At 37.0% G+C, this 17,495-nt stretch overlaps 1 protein-coding gene across 1 annotated transcript in view; it reads right to left on the reverse strand.

Moving 5' to 3' along the window:
• LOC116888128 (teneurin-1-like) overlaps positions 1 to 17,495 on the reverse strand; it is a 371,275-nt gene that overhangs the window by 33,990 nt on the left and 319,790 nt on the right. Inside the window, exon 7 of the mRNA XM_032889474.1 lies at positions 8,131 to 8,280. Coding sequence (XP_032745365.1) covers positions 8,131 to 8,280 — 150 coding nt within the window. The remainder of the gene's footprint in view (positions 1 to 8,130; positions 8,281 to 17,495) is intronic.

The raw sequence follows: 17,495 nt of genomic DNA on the forward strand, positions 1-17,495 counted from the left end.
TAAGGTATTTTAAGATCATAAATGCTCTCTAAGTGCAGCTTGCTATTGTTACACACATGTCAAAAAATTCTAAAGTTAGAAGGTAAAAAGAAAAAAAAAAACTAGGACTCAATTACTTTAATTTAACAGAATTGTCAGTAAGTACCTAAGTGACAAGCCTTAAAAACATACTTTTCAACCATTTTTTAACAACATATACCTTCTGCAAAAATAAGTCTGTTGTTACTTGTATTGACTAATTATTATCCCTTAACTGGAGATTCGAACTCATGGACTCATAACAGATAGTTGGAGGCAACTTTAGACATGAGGTAGTCCTAGTATACATGGATATGTTTATGAAAGCTTTAATAACTGTTAAGGAGAAAAGGAAAGAGGGGATTGACAAGGATGTACTTTCCTCTCTTATTTGATCTACAGAACTATGGCTTCTGTATCTGTATTTCCATGAGTAATTTCTGACCAATATTTATTTTGCATAAGGATTTTCCTCCTTTACTCTCTTAAGGGGCTGAAAGCAAACTCCCCATTTTTCAAATAAGAAACTGGATCCAAGAGAAGTGAAGCTATAGTTGCTATCTGGTCTTGGCTACAGAATGTTCAGGACAAGCTATAAATTGTGTCATATCAATCAATGGAGTGTTGTTTACATGGTCATATATTCAGCAGAAACTGACTAGAAAGCATCATTTTTTTCCCTTCAGTGTTGCAAAGATAGATCTTGTGGAATGAATTTCAAAGAAATGCCACTCGCCCCACCAAGGCCGGTATTTTGCAAAACTGTAAAAATCCTGTAGCTGCCTTTAGTATATTTCAGTTCCTTTTTCTTGCAACTTTTCTTTGTTCCCGGTGTTCTGACATTCAACTTGGAAGAATTCATTGTTGAACTTCTCAATAAATTTTATCCTCAGTCAGATGGCTACTAAAAATGTTAGGATTTTACATGATCCTGATGCTAGAGAAATAATAGTTAAGAAATATCCCCAACCTTTTAGTGTTCTGGGAAACTGTTTACTACACACACACACACACACACACACACACACACACACACACACACACACACACAAAAGTCATACAACAAACCCTTCTTTATAAAGCATGTGTGGTAAAGCCCCTGTCCATTGCTTCTCATAAGATTTGCCTATGAAAATTGCAGTAAGCCTGTTTTCATCTAAGATCCATGGTCTTATTGTTAACTATTCTGCATAACTATCCTTATGCTCATATGTAATTGTACCTCTTAATTTACAGCGAAGAAGTTTCTCTGTGTAGCAGATGAAGACCTTTACAGAAATCCACATATGGTCAACATCCAGAGAACAATTGACTTTTGGGTGCCTGGCACCAGTTGATGCATCCACACTACAATCCCCTCATCTAAGGCCCAGGGAACATTACAGGAAATATGCTGTGAGAGCTTTCTAGCTACAACAGGGAAGCTCTTCCTATGAATTCTCTACAAAATGACTGTTTAAACAAACCTTAACAAAATCAACACTGTTTAACAGTCTGACTTAGAGGAAATTCTCAAGGGACCCACCATTAGTTAAAGAGCTACAAGCAACTAAAAATGAAGGATGAGCCATGTGATTGGTTATCTAATACCAAGTAAAAAACCCTACAAACATACATGCAGGTACCCCAGAATGGACTCAACATGGCTTTACATTCTTATGCTTATAATTCATTTGTATGTATATGTAACAAAAATGGTTAAATAAGGGACGGCTCTAAATTTAGGAGGTGGTTGGGTTCCTGGGCATGGGTATTGTAGGAGTGGGTAGAGAAGGGGGGCAAATGATGTAGTTACATTTTAATTAATACAAAATTAAAGATTTGCCTATGAGCCTTTTGTTCACTGGAGACCAGGCTGTTCCCTTATTATTTGACTGCTGAAATGGGATACAAGGCATCTCATTTCCTGTTCATTGTTCATGAACTAATAGCTGAGATTAAAATAGCTTTTTTTTTTTAATTTGAAAGAAGCTAGTCATAGACACAAACCTTCCCTATACTGTTAACTAACTGAGCTATCCCTTGGTTGCAAAACAATTCGTACCTGTAAATCATCCCACATGTAACTTTCTCCATTTCCTGTACAAGTCGAAGGCAAAAACCTCCCTGTGGCATTAGCCTGAATACACTGAGTCATTGCTTGTGCTGTTTTTGTCTTTGAAGCTTTCATGCTGAGAAGGGCACTAGCAATTCAGATGTTTATTTTGCATTATGTTGCTACAATGACAGACAAGACATAAAATGGAGCCAAGCTCCAGTTCCCAGTTTTCTTTGTGATCTCTACTTTTCACATCCTCATTTCCCCACATTTAAATAAAGATTCCATCATCTTTAAGATTGAAAACCTATATAGTGTAGTCATTATTATATAGCGTGTAAAGCATATATTGTAGTTTTACTTATGCCTATGACATGGCTGAGATCTAACTGTAAGTATTTTATTCCTTCTTATCTCCTCTTCTCCAATTATACTAGGTTTTCCATGTTTCTAGTCAAATGGTGTTGTAGGGTTAGGACTGGCTTACAGGTTCAGAGATTCAGTCCAGTATCATCAAGGCAGGAGAATGGCAGCATCTATGCAGGCTTGGTGCAGGCAGAGCTGAGAGCTCTGTTCCTTCAGCTGAAGGCTTCTATGAGAAGACTCCCTTTCAGGCATCTAGGATGAGGGTCTTAAAGCCCACACCCACAGTCGCACATCTACTCCAACAAGGCTACACCTCCTAATAGTGCCACTCCCTGGGCCAAGCATATACGAACCATCACAAATGGTAAGGTACCAATGTAGTTAGTATCTATTCAAATACAATTCTTTCAATTGTAAGTGTGCATATTGAACAATTGCAATTTAGGTATTTGGCAGATGATCTGGTAAATTCCAGCATGTTGCTGAGAAATGCTACAAGTTCTAGCATATTTTTAGAAATTTTACCACATATAATATTGAAAATCAGATCTCTTCTTTCTTACATTTAATATACTGAGTGATAAAATCTCTCATCTCTAAATGAGAAGCAGACAAATATCATAACTGGGGAATGTATTCTACTGGAAAGTGACTTAAAAACGACTTTATTTATCTATGACCTTTTACTATGTTGTTTATTAAAAATAACAGGTGATCAATTCGAAGTACATGGAGCTTAAATGGTCAGAAAATAAACCATTATCTATTTCCGAAGAAGGAAAGTTGACCCTCAAGGTATTTTCCCACTTTTTGAAACAATAAATACTATAGTTAGGTTAAACAATGTGCTAGGGACAGTGGTATACACATTCTATTCATCATTCCACTTAGTCTTTACAAAACCATATGGGGTTCTAATCACTGTCATCCTTGTACTTAATTTAGGACTCAGTTACTTGAATTTGGAGAACCTATGCATGATACAGAGCTGTGTCTGACTAAGTCCTAGATTCATAACTTCTGTGTTGTAATTTATCTTCTTAGAGATTAAGGAAACCAATGTAAGAACAATAACCTAGTTGTTAGTTTCATATGTTAGAGCATACAAAATTAATACAAGCTTCTAGTACTGCATTCCTTTTTTTATTGGATGGTCTTATTTACATTTCAAATGTCATTCCCTTTCCTGGTTTCCTGGACATAAGTCCCTGATCCCATCCCCCTCTCCTTTTATAAGGGTGTTCCCCTCACCACCCATCCCTCCTCCTCCCCCAACATTTCCCTACACTGGGGGGTCCAGCCTTGGCAGGACCAAGGGCTTCTCCTCCCACTGGTGCCCAACAAGGCCATCCTCTGCACCTATGCAGATGGAGCCATGGGTCAGTCCATGTATAGTCTTTGGGTAGTGGTTTAGTTCCTGGGAGCTCTGGTTGATTGGCATTGTTGTTCTTATGGGGTTGCAAGACCCTTCAATCCTTTCTCTAATTCTTCCAATGGGGAGTCCCATTCTCAGTTCAATGGTTTGCTGCTAGCATTCACCTCTGTATTTGACATGCTCTAGGAATCATTTGATTGTTTAAAACTATCCTTATATTATTTCTTTTGTGTGGTTCTCTTTCATATAGATATAACATTTTAAAAAGCTATGTTTTACTTAATAAGTATAACAATTACAATAAAAACTCAGTATAACAGAGTCATGACATGCAGTTATAGTTAATGTTTCTTAAAGTTACTTGAAACTCATAACTTGGTATACATGGCATCAGATGACCTGACTTCTGAGATTTATTGTTTTATGACTAGATTAAAGTATCTTTTAACCATTATCAGTAGATGATGATTAACACCGAGACCCACAATTGGTCAAGGTACAGAGAATAAGAAATTACAGCATGTTCCACACTAAATGAAACATCTATATTACAAAGAGTCCTCAAAGATGCAGCAATGAATGCAGAATAGGGGACAGAAAGAGTATAAGAGCCAGAAGCAGTAGGCGATTACATGGAAACTGTGTCTTTTGAACAAAACAGGGCAGCTGCACATATGAACTCAACAGCAGCTGTTATAGCACACAAGACCAGTAAAAGCTCCAGCCAGGCTAAATCCCAATATGGAAGGGAAAGTAGGCATGAAATCCCATCCCTAGTTAAGCAGCTATTGGCAAATGATACCTGCTGAGAGTTAAATTTCTTTAAGAGCATAGCCCCAGCTAAGTTGACCGTGCTCTAGTGGAAGGTCACATATCCGGGAATATTTGGCAGTACTAATTGTACTTTATGGCCATTAACAATAAAAAGGATAGAAAGTTGGATGAGTAGGGAAGCAGGTAAATCTGATCAAAATGCTTTTATAAAACTCTCACCTAGTAAAAAAAGTTCCATAATAAGTTTTTGCATAGAAAGTAATGGATTTTGATATCTTTGCATATGTTTGCATGTTTGTGTGTATCATAGATCTTTACTCTAATTTATCTTTCTTCATTACACCTTCTACTCCTTGCTTTTGCTGCTATGTTTCTTCACCTTAAATAGCTTCACTTCTGTTTTTATGGTATGTGAATACATAATTATGCTTCTTTTAAAATAATATTTTGTAATTCTTTGACAATTTAATGCATTTTGATTACATTCACTTGCCTTCTGCCTCCTCCTCCCAAGCATCCTACAAACTCTCATCTTCCTATAAATATAACTTTGAATATTCTTTTTTATTTTTATCCAGTCTAATGTATGTTGCCGTATTACCTATAGGGGTGGGGCCAGACATGGATTATGTGGTTGACCTACAAGGGGTCATATATAATGATATTTTTTTAAAAGGGGGGTGCAGGGTGGAAGGAGACAGGGATGATATACTGAGGGTCAGGAATTTGAACAGAGGTGTGTAGCAATGGGGTATGGGGAACTGGGGGTAGTCAGCAGAAAGTCCCAGATACCAGGAAAGCAAGAGGCTCCCAGGATATAACAGGGATGAAATTAGCTGAAATGCCCAACAAGGGGGAGGGAGAACCTGTACAAACCATGTCAAGAGGTTAGGCAAGGCATCCTGTTGGGGGATGGGGCCACCCACTCATCTACAAAATTTTAACCCAGAATTGCTCCTGTCTAAAGGAAATACAGTGACAAAGTGTGGAGCAGAGACTGAAGGAAAGGCCATCCAGAGACTGCTCCAACTGGGGATCCATCCCATATACAGACACCAAAACCAGACTGTATAGTGGATGCCAAGAAGTGCATGCTGACAGGGGCCTGATGCAACTGTCTCCTGAGAGGCTCTGCCAGAACCTGACAAATACAGATATGGATGCTTGCTACCAAGCATTGGATTGAGCATGGGGACCCCAGTGGAGGAGTTAGGGAAAGGACTGAAGGGACTGAAGGGGTTTGCAACCCTATAGGAAGAACAACAATACCCACCAACCAGATCCCCAAAAGCTCCCAGGGGCTAAATCACCAACAAAAGAGTACACATGGAGGGACCCATGGTTCCAGCTGCATATGTAGCAGAGGATGGCCTTATCTGGCATTAATGGAAGGAGAAGCCCTAGGCCCTGTGAATGCTTGATGACCCAGGGGAATCCCAGGATGGTGAGGTGGGAGTGTGTGGGTAGGTAGGGGAACACCCTCATAGAAGCAGGAGGAAAGGGAATGGAATAGGGAATTTCCAGAGGGGAAACCAGGAAAGGGGCTAACATTTAAAATGTAAATAAATAAAATATCCAATAAGAAGAAAAGAGTAAAAATCAGTTATTAAATTGAAATATTTTCCATGTTTGTTTTATAATTCAGCAGGAATATAAAACAATTTTCATTGGTTTCATTTCAAGGAGAAGTATTTTTTGCAGCATTGTACTGAGTCAAAGCTACACAGTAAAAAAAAAATAGTTAAGAGAATAGGGTCTGGGATCAGTCAAGTAGTTTCTAGCTTTTTCACCATGAGTAAATCACTTATCCTCTCTCTGCCTCTGTTTTTCCCTTGAAAATGGGAAGCATAAGGTTGCATTCATGACATAATCCATGTAAAGTGTCTGGAACAATCTTGGACATAGAGTTACTTAATGTTTTAGCCTTTATTTTCAACCTAGTTTCTGGGGAAAATCTTGAGACATTTGAATTCAAATGCAAAGTTGAATATAATCTTATGACAACTATGTGATCATCATCTTTTGCTGTCCTGCATTTTCCATTTTCTTTAAACAGGTATTTCTGATTTTTACCATGAATGACAAGAAAGTCCCTAGGAAGATAATACCAGATGGTTACTTTTATGTCTTCAGATGTGAAAGAATCAAATAAGAAAGAAGAAAGAAGAAAGGAAAAGTAGATAAAAGACATAGAGAAGAAAAGTCTGAGCTTAGTCTGGTCCTTTCCTTGTTCACTTCTGACCCTTTCCTTCAGCCCCACCTCCTTAGAGCAGTAACAGTGAAACTTCAGGGAAAGGTCAGTCCTGGCTAGAATTAAGTATTCTGAAATGAGATGCAAATCAAAGTGCACTGTGAATTGAAAATTAGAACAAAAATCTCATCTTTTCTGAACCTTAAATATTCCCTTTTACTAAATCATGGGGCAAAACAAAGCTATCTTTCCAAAAGCAGACAAAAAAAAAAATCCCCAAAACACCACCCAAAGCAATGAAACAGATAACTAATTCATATAAGGGGGAAATAAACTGATTCTGTATTTAAAAATAATAAAGCAAAACGAAACTTATCACCTCTATAAAAGTGTTTAAGGGTAGCATTGACTTCACTTTCATTCATCTATTTGTTTAACTTTATCTAACGAAAATAGAGGATAGAGCAAGGAAAGGTGGCTCATAGCTTTAGTCCCAGTACCAGGAAGGGAGAAGAAGGTGGATCTGTAAAGTCAAGGCGAGCCTGGTCTACAGAGTTAGTTCCAGGAAGCCCTGTTTTGAAAACCAAAACCAAAACCAAAACCAAAACAGAATAGTTTTGTTCTCAATTGCTACTTTAAAAATAGACATACTAAAGTTTTACATGACCTGCATACTTTTGTACTTAAACCTATTTCAAGAGAAATCATAACACAGGTTCTAGTTATTTTTATTGGGTTATTAAGACTAAAATCATTTGATTGTAAATTAGAATTTAGGAGTGCTAGCATTGTGGTATTTATTATAAATAAGTGTCCCAGTTCACACTCAGTTTGGTTAATTTAAACAATTGAAGACTCAGAGTAATTTTCTTTCAAAAAGGAAGAATTCATGTTTCCCTAGAAAATAATTCATGTTTTCCCATTTTGTTATAAACATTCACCTTTACATGAACCAGAAACTGTCTTTACTTATTATAAACAGAAGGAATTCCTATATACCGTTGTAAAATGTTATCTATAAATAAATGCTGGGCTAGGACATAAGGGAACTTAATCAAAATTCCACATTGCTTCAGGGTAGTTATATGTGAAATGAAATTTCTATTGTATTGAATGTTTCACTCTATAAATATTTATTTATTTTCAAAATTGGCAGCGTATTTGAAAACTTTAATTGGTCTATACTCAAAATCACTGGAGACAAAGAAAATTTGCTTTCACAAGACATGGACTTATTCTTTTCACGTAGAGTAGTTCTTTCAAGTGATAATGAAATTTTATGTGAAGTGGAGCCATCCCAGATTTGGTCCTAATAACTTAATTAGGAAAAATTAATCAAGAATTCATCAATCATTTTGGTCACTGTACCTTTTTTCTCTGATTTGTCAGAAACTTTTCCTCCAATGGGAGAGTAAGTAGTATCCATAGACTCGGTCCCTGGGTTCCCATTGCTAATTCCATTCGCATAGATCTGTCCAACTGGTTGCAACTGCCACGTCAGGCCAAACAAGTGTACTGCTGTAAGAAAACAAGCGTATATTAACTCAGTCTGACTCAGTTAGAAGGCTGCTAAACCAGCTCTCCTCCTGCACCTGAAAATGTTTAGTAAGAGGTCTTTTAATTAAGCCAATGGACTATGAGTTTTATATCTATATTTATAGATATAGCTATTTTCTCAAGTAGCTGGTATTAAAACACTGAGGTGAAAGTTATCCTAAAGGTAGTTTTAGAAATTGGAGGATTAGTTAACCAATTACAGGGGGATTGCTCTCAGTTCCTTGGGGCTGTGCTCATGTCTGTTTCCATTTTTCTTAGTCATGTAACTCTAGTTATAACAGAAACTACTATAGGATAATGTGGATATGACCAAGCCCAGTTAGTCAACAGGGTCTCAAGGGAGAGAGTAAGGATTAAAGAAAAAAAGACAATTAGACAATACTATAGTATGACTCCAGCAAGTTTAATTTTTCTTAGTTTGCTTTTATATTATTCTAGGTACACACAAAGAATAGGGTCAGTTCTAGGTCAAAGAACAAACAAAGCATAAACAAAATAGTCAAGGAACAAACAAGGCAATAAAAAAGTCCCATGGTCACTGTATCTAGGGATTTAACAAGATGATCAAAATACAAGAAACACATTCCTCAGCTGTATTCATCTTCAGCCTTGACCTTGTCCTAGCCCAATGCCAAATTATTGCTTGAGCTTACATTCTTGTCCTAGCACAATGTAAATATTCTTGCCAATACCCTTGAAGTGGCGCCAAGAGATCTCCACATGGATTGTAAAGTATCAACACAGGAGAACTTCCTTATGAATCCTATTTGACAAATATTTACTGTCTGCCTAGTAAAATTAGGTGCTTTATAATTGCTACAGTATTAAAATCTAGATGTCTATTAGGGTAGGATTTGGTAGTATTACAAATATAAGATAGTCATAATGCTATGTAGAAGAATTGACATAATGTAGCTTTAATTTTCTATCCGAAGACTAAGAAATATTTCATATTATCATTATGCAGGACTATGATCACACATGTATTTTGAATGAAAACATTAAAATGTAATGAATTTTGTGCAGGGTAATGTGGCATTATTAATAAAAGCAAAACAAAACATGAATATAACAAAACTTTAAATTTTTACTTATTTGTTTCAAAAATTTAGTTTCTATTGTCCATAACAGTATCTGATAATAATATTCTAAAGTTACAATCTATATAATTGGTGTATGATTATCTGGTGGTATATTAATAGGGCAAAATTACATAGTTACTAAAATCATATTGAAGATGTCAATCAACTATCTGGGAAATATTCATGAATCATCAAATGAAAATACCAGGCTCCCCAAAACTATGAATTATATAATCTGAATTGTGTTAATGTTTGTGACTGTGTATTCATATCTAGAAAAAGAATGTGTTGGAAGTAACATATTAATGGTTTGGGAGCTTATGAGTGATTTTAATTTTCCTCTAAATGATTTCTACATTTTCTATTTTAAAACAAATGGATTAAAAATAAGTTAAATTTGGCTAGATTGATGAAGAATGACTTTACAGAGGAATTACTATTAGAGATAGATATTTATATTTATGTCGTGCTTTGAAGCATGACAGAGATGGCCTAGGATGAGGTTCCCTGAAGAAAGTACGGCTTTGTAATGTACAGAATGGGCTTGAAGTAAATAAAGTCGTTTTGGCTCATTGGAGCTTAGCTTTGGAAATAATGGATGGTAAAGCCAGAATGGTAGCTTTGAGGCTATATTTTAGAAAACTATGAGTGCCACACTTAGATATTTACATTTAATTTATTAAGAAACAGAAAAATAATTATTTTTCTAAGAAGATTATATGGTCAGTTTTCATTAGGGATTTAAATTTGATAGCAAATGGCATTATTGGATGTTTCAAGGCAAGTGAATAATATCAAAATATGTTTTGCAGAAAGATAAATATAATAATGCAAAACAATTTAGTGGGAAATGCAAAATATGTATCAAAGACACAAATTGGAGTGGATTTTCATAATGTAGGTGAAAAATAGTTTCTCAACTAAGGTGTTATTGTAAGAGTCTCAATTATTTACAGTAAGAAGTCAATAGAGGGTCATTAAAAGGAAATTGTAAATTTAGTAATGCCTGTTGTACTTGAGGCTCAGGGAACATTGTGGAAGAATGAACTAAAAGATTGTAAGGGTCAAAGGATCTGGGAGTTTGTTGTTATGGTTGTGTCTCCTAGAAATATCATGCATGCATATAGGCATACTAAGAATATATTTATGTGGGGCAGTGAAAGACACCCTTGTTCCCAGTTGAGGAGGTTTGAACCCTGGAGACCCCGAAAGAGACGGTAGGAGCTTTGCCGGACTATCAGGAAGCTAGGTAGGTCACTGGCCTGCAGCCCTCCATAAATTTGTGACCATCAGTCTTGTAAGGGCAATGGCCCAAGACCCTTTGCAAGTAAAGGATGTAACCACAGGTCAAGTAGGCTCATGACAGATCTCCGTTATAATAAGGTACCTAAAGTCCTGGAGGCTTAGCCAATGAAGCTTCCTTTCCCAGACTTTCCTCCCAGCAAAAGGTATTTAATCTTACCTCCATTTTGAGAAATGGGAATGATTTTACTCATCCATTTCCCACCATGACAATAAATGCCTTGAAACCATTAGACTGCCTCTTTTCATGGGATCCCCTGTGGGGAGCCTATAGAGCTGCCTGCCAGAAGGTCTCCCTGTGCTCCCAGCAGCACCCACCACCAAGTCCAAGCCCACCACCACCAACCAGTCAAGACAAAGACTCTCGCTGGGGTACCAGCTGGAGCTTCCCATTTTCCCCCTCAGCCCTGGGCTAGATCCAGCCCTGCAGGCCCCCATTTCCTTCTCAGCTCTTCCTTGGCACTCCAGCAGCATCTGGATGGCCAAGAGCCTGAGAACCAGACGATCCTGCCTCCTTGCAGGCCGGGAACCTCCAAGCCAGCTCCGGCTGTGTCCCACGCCTCAGACCCTCAGACTGCACTTGCCACCGGCGTAGTGTCCCATGGCTTCTCACAACCTGACACCAGACACACACAGCTGCAGCATGGGATAAGAGCAGTCAAACTTCCCGCATCCTCCCTCGCAGAGAAGCTGGAGCCCTGTGGTTGAGCGGACACGGGACTCCAGTAATCCCACATATTTGTCATTTGAATTAATGGGAAATTATTTTTAAATGGTTTTGATTTACAGCCACAATAACTGAAAAAATGGTGGATCCACTAAAATATTTAGGGGATTCTTCGCTTAGCTTATAAGTGATTATAGCTAGATCTGTATTTAATTGATAACTAGTTGAAAAGACAGTTTTAGGCAGGATGAGTGGAATGAAGTAATTCATCCCTAGAGAAATGGAGTTCCCGGGACTGGAACAACAACGACAACAACAACAACAATAATGCTTTGTACAAGATGTTCGATGTTAGAAAATAATATTAAATCTAAAATCAAATTGTAAAAATATGTATGCACAGAGTCAAGAGTAGAAGTTATGAGAGTGAATGAGGCCACTGGAGAGAATGTTAGAATAATGCCTAGGGCAGAAATTAGATATGGCCTCTTTTCTGTTTTCACAAACTCTACCAAAAGGCAAAAAGAAAAAAGTAAACCTGTCTTTAACTTCAAATTTTTCAAACCTTATTTTTAATGATGGTACTTAAACACTTTAACCTCCTTTGTAGCTCACCATGCACCAGATGTAGTGGAAAGGAAAGGATACGGGGAAGTGGACCTGCTTAGAAAGGGTCTTTGCAGCATCTCCTATCTGTGTGGTTTGGAAATGTGCAGTTCAATTTACAGGTTAGCAGTAGTAGCTCGATCCACTCCCAAACACTTCAAGGATACATCAGCAGTTTAGTTCTGTAGAGTCAGATAGCAAACAGGAATCGGCAGTGGTGGGACTACCTAGCAGAGACAGCCAAGCCTCAGCCTTGGCTTGAGTCAGCAGGAGGGACCCAGAGGAACACCAGAAGTTCTCAGCTGTGACTCTCAGGGGGAGCGAAGATCAGGGAAGATGAGAGACCCACAAACACTGCACAGCTAGCTGTACCAGCAAACCTAGGTCTCTGTCATTCCACGGAGTCCTATTTATACCCTACAAACATCATGTGTCCTCCATGAGCCTTGTTTCAGCATGGTTCTTGCCTCGGCATGTGCATCCAATCAGCTCGAGTCCTCGGAAGCTGCAAGAAATTGCAGAACACCACCAAAAGGTTCTTGGTGTGTTTCTCTCTGTGTAGCTCAACTAAGCAATGTAGGGAGGGCAAATACATGAAGGTTGTTTGCAAAGAATCCTTCTTCGAGTCCTTTCACATGCTTGCCTTAGTAGAACATGCTTGTGTCTGCTACAGCAAAACATTCCATCAAGCAATTGTCTGACTCTTTCACACCTGTGTCAACTTTCATGCATTTGCCCCAGCAAAACACCATCCAGCTGATGTTCCCAACAGTCTTTATGTTTCCACTTCACCTGTTCATAAACCATCTCACGTTTTTCTTCGTGTTATTAGGGAAACTTTGAGAATTTAATTTGTACTTCTATCACTCATATATATCACGTGAGTGGGTGACTAAAACTGAGACACTAGCCAGAGAGTCCATTTAAAAATCATTCATCTACTTTAAGTTGAAGCTAAAAAGATTTCTAACATGTTATTTCTAAGTTATCTTTAAAACTTTGAAGCATTTAATTGGTTTTTCCCTTTTCTTTGAATCAAAGCCAGAGCTGCTTGATAATTTTTCTTTCAATTAATGGAGACAATTGACACTAAAGGATAATGGTTTTGAGGAATATATGTCCTATTGATTAAGCTATATTATTTGCCATTGCTGAGGTTTCTTGGCCAAAGGACATGAAATTTGGTTACTATTATTGTCTAAATTCAAGGTATTTAGATGTTTATCACTATGTTAGAAAGTTTGATATATTCTGGTTCCCAAAATAATTTTTAAGTTATTGATATTACAAATCATATTGAAATGCATTTCATTTCCTTGGTTCAATTATTTTTGTGAAATTAGATTGACCATTTATAACAGAAGGCATAATGAGTGTCATTTTGAAGACCAAAAGAGCTATTTTATATACTTTATTTAAGTTCAACCAGTTTCCTGAGGGCATGAGAAAATGAGAAAAAATATGTGTGGAAAGACTGTCATTTTAAAATATGTTAGAGGAGGATTTATTTTTTACTGTCAGAATACATAGGCTGCTTCAAACCAATCAAGGCTGATACAGAGGTAAGGACACATTAGTAGAACATTCTGTAGCAGCAATGAAACTTTATAATTTTTTAAGTATATTATATGTTGCCTAGGGAGCAAGCTGTTTAGAATATATATTTGTGTGAGTATAGAATGAAAGTTAATTACTTGTTACAGATCAAGGGTACCAAGGCAAGGTGACTGACCTTCTCCTCTTCCAAATTGAATTTCCATATGGTGAATTTTGAAAGAAATACAAACAGTGCATTTATATGCAGAAAGACTGTGACCACTAAAGAACTCCAGAATTATATTAGAAACAATCATAGTTTACCTATACAAAGGCAATCAATAAAAGTATGCTAATTTGTGATTTTTGTCAATATAGCCCTAGATGTTTTGGCAGTAGTTTATTGGCATGTAGGGATTATCTTTTGATTTGGGAACATTTTCAAAATATGTGCCAAGCACACTGAAAATGTTGGAGATGCAGGCATAAAATAGAAGAAACTGGAAATTATTATATTATGTAACTTATATTGAGAAATACAAAACATTTTTTATATATATATATATATATATATATATATATATATATATATATATAATCCATCAGGCCTTAGTGTATGTGTGCATGTGGACACACACACACACACACACACACACACACACACAGCTAAAATGGATAGTAGACATAAACAATCCATATAGCCCTATTAACATGTATTGGCTGACATCTTTGGAAGAAGATGATTAAAAAGAAGATGAATCAAATCCTTTTGACTGTCTTAAACCCAAGTATGGTCATCTGAATCAACTATATAGAATTAAGGCAAGAACTAGACAGCAATTTTAAGTTATATTCATTTGTTAATTAAATAACTATTTTGTGCAAGGAACTTTTTTATTTTACTGTTCAGAGTTATCCAGAAAATGGTGATGGATTAAGATACACCAAGGAAATATGTAGTATAATATAAATGATGAAGTAAAATTTTTATGGAAAAAGAGAAGCACAAAATGAGATAGTTTTAGGAAGTTATAGGTTCTAAGAGGGAAAATATAGGTGTTGTTGGTATCAGGAACCAATCAGTGTTTTGGTCAGTTGCAGATCGCCTCCAAACCCAGCGGTGACGTCATCCATAGGCGACAGGAAACCGCGCATCTGTTACCCTGGCAATTGACAATTGTCTTACATTCCCAGCATCCATTTGGTTTACCTCCCGCCTTTACCTGCGAGTCACAGCCCAAATAAAAGGCAGACCCTTCCTGACCTTCGCCTCTTCTCTCTATTAATCCCCTTTTGTCTCCATTGCCACCTCCCCCAACAATAAACTTCTCACGTGGAACTGCATTGGCCTGGTGTGGTCTATTCAGACATGAGGCGCAATTCTATCACAACAGGTATAGGTGCCGATAGTTAATATTGTCAATATTACAAAATCTAGAATCACCTAAGAGACAAGCCTCAGATAATTACTGTGAGGAATTACCTTCTAAAATTAGCCTCTGGGTATACTTGAAGGGATTATCTAGATTAAGTTAATTGAGACCAGAAGACCTAGTTTAACTGTGGCTGACATCATTATAAGGGCTCGAGTCCTGCTCTGAATTTAAACAAAGAATGAAAGCTGAGAACCTAATCATCTCCCTTTGCTTCCATACTGCAGATCTAATGTGATTCCCACTTCTCTTACTATCCTTTCACTGTCTTGATGAAATATATCATCTAACAGAGCCAACGTTTTCTGCCATATGTTGTTTTTGCCAGTTGGTTTATCATAGCAACAGGGAAAGCAACTAATACAGGGCTGTCAAAAAGGGGCTCTTAGGGATGGTGGCATTTGACAATACAGAGTGGGTGATGCAGAGGCATCATGAATATCTAGAGCAGAGTTGCTCAAGCTGTGTGTCATGACCCCTTTGGGATGGCATATCAGATATTTACATTATAATTCATAACAGTAGCAAAATTACAGTTCTGAAGTAGCAACAAAAATAATTTTATGATTAGGGTTTACCGCAACATGAGAAACTGTATTAAAGGATCACAGCATTAGGAAGGTTGAGAACCATTATCTATAACAAACCCTTTCAGATAGAGAGAGTAGAGATACAAAAGTCTCTGAAGGATTACATGGAATCTGTGAGGAGCATTAAATTGCTCAATGTGAGGCCAGTCAGGAAAAGTAGTAGAAAAAGTCATGCCCGTAATCACTAGTCCCATAATCCTGTTATCTCAGCGGTCTAACCTACTTCTCAGCTGGTCATCAATAAAGAAATAAACAGAAACTGATAAAGTTAAATTTTCACAAGTAGTGCTCTAAATGAGTTAAAGTAGACATAAATATAGTACTTGATTCAAAGCAAGATTAAAGTTGTCGCTCTTAATGATGTATACACAAATGTACATACTTAGAAAGGAGGCAGACTCTATCCAGCTCTCCGTGGGTTACTACTTACTTTGTATTTTACTGAAATCCACTGACTAGATAGAACATGTATGCCAATTCAGATCATCCTAGAGTAATGTCTTCTCAACAGATTAAGAATGACAGTTCCTAATGGTCCTTTAACCAATGTTCCCTGCTGCTCAGCACCATACAATTTGTAATTATTAGACCTCTTTTATCCAATTGTAAAGAGCTATGCCCTGAAATCACAAGCTCATTACAAAGTTAAGTTTACAACTGGAATAGCATGCTGTTTCCTGTTGCCAAACACAGTCCATAGCCAAACACAGACCTAAGCTATTCAGCTTGCATATCTTATATCTAAATTGAAAAGCAGAAATCTTTCTTACATATTTCATAGACAAGTTACTCACATACCTTTGCAATGTCTGTTAGGACTTTTTGTTTCCCTTTAATGAGCCTGTTGGTATCTAGCACCATAACTTATAATGCTCCTTCATTCTACCCCCTTCAACATACACACCACTACAGTATTCAGACCATAGAAATGTTTTAGAAATAAATGTGGGAAATGCAAGCTGGATAAGTTAGGTCTGTGTTTTCCAATAGCCACTTGATGCATGCATTTACTGAGCACTTATAATTTGCCCAGTCAGGGTCAAAGGCAATATGAAAGAGGGACTATATAATACCACAATTATAATTGTGTATCAATTACATATTGAAAGGCTATTTTGATATAATTTTATTGACATTTATTTTACCCACTTATTTTTTGTGTTTTAAATAAGTCCCTCATAGAATCTTAAATCACATATGCTGTTCACATTATTTTTCTATTGAACAATGATAACTTCTACTACCTAGAATAGTTCATAAAGATATGTTTTCTTTTGAACTATAGCACTGAGTCTACCAAAGTATTGTGAAAATATCTGCTGACATATTTGCTTCAATGGTCAGGAATCTTGTTATCATTTTTCTGTCCCTTTTTAAACTCAGCACTCAGCTGTTACCCTGTATTCCATTATCCACTACTTATGAAATAATGACTGGAATGACAATATATGTAGAAGAGGGAAGGAGCGGGGTGAATATTATAGGGTCACCAGGCACAACTGGGAAACCTAAACTTCCTCAAATCTCAAGGCTCAAGAACCATCATGGAAGATGGGGCAGGAAGCCTGTAAGAGTCGAGGTCAGTGTGGCCAAGAATGAAAGTATATCTTCTGAACACGGCAGGACTGATGTACTTTGGAGCCTGTGACACCTCTGCTTGTCCACACATTCATAAGATCAAGCCAGGTAAGATTCTAACATAAAATAAGGAGCAGCTTATAAGTTCGCCTGGGATGGATGGATGGATGGATGGATGGATGGATGGATGGATGGATAGATAGATACATAGATAGATAGATAGATACATAGATACATAGATACATAGATAGATACATAGATACATAGATACATAGATACATAGATACATAGATAGATAATTCTAGATATGCCATGCTCAGTTTCTCTCTCTTTTTAAAGATTTATTTATTTTCTATACATGAGTACACTTGCTGTCTTCAGA

This window comes from Rattus rattus, chromosome X, assembly GCF_011064425.1.
Source record: "Rattus rattus isolate New Zealand chromosome X, Rrattus_CSIRO_v1, whole genome shotgun sequence".
NCBI lineage: Eukaryota > Metazoa > Chordata > Mammalia > Rodentia > Muridae > Rattus > Rattus rattus.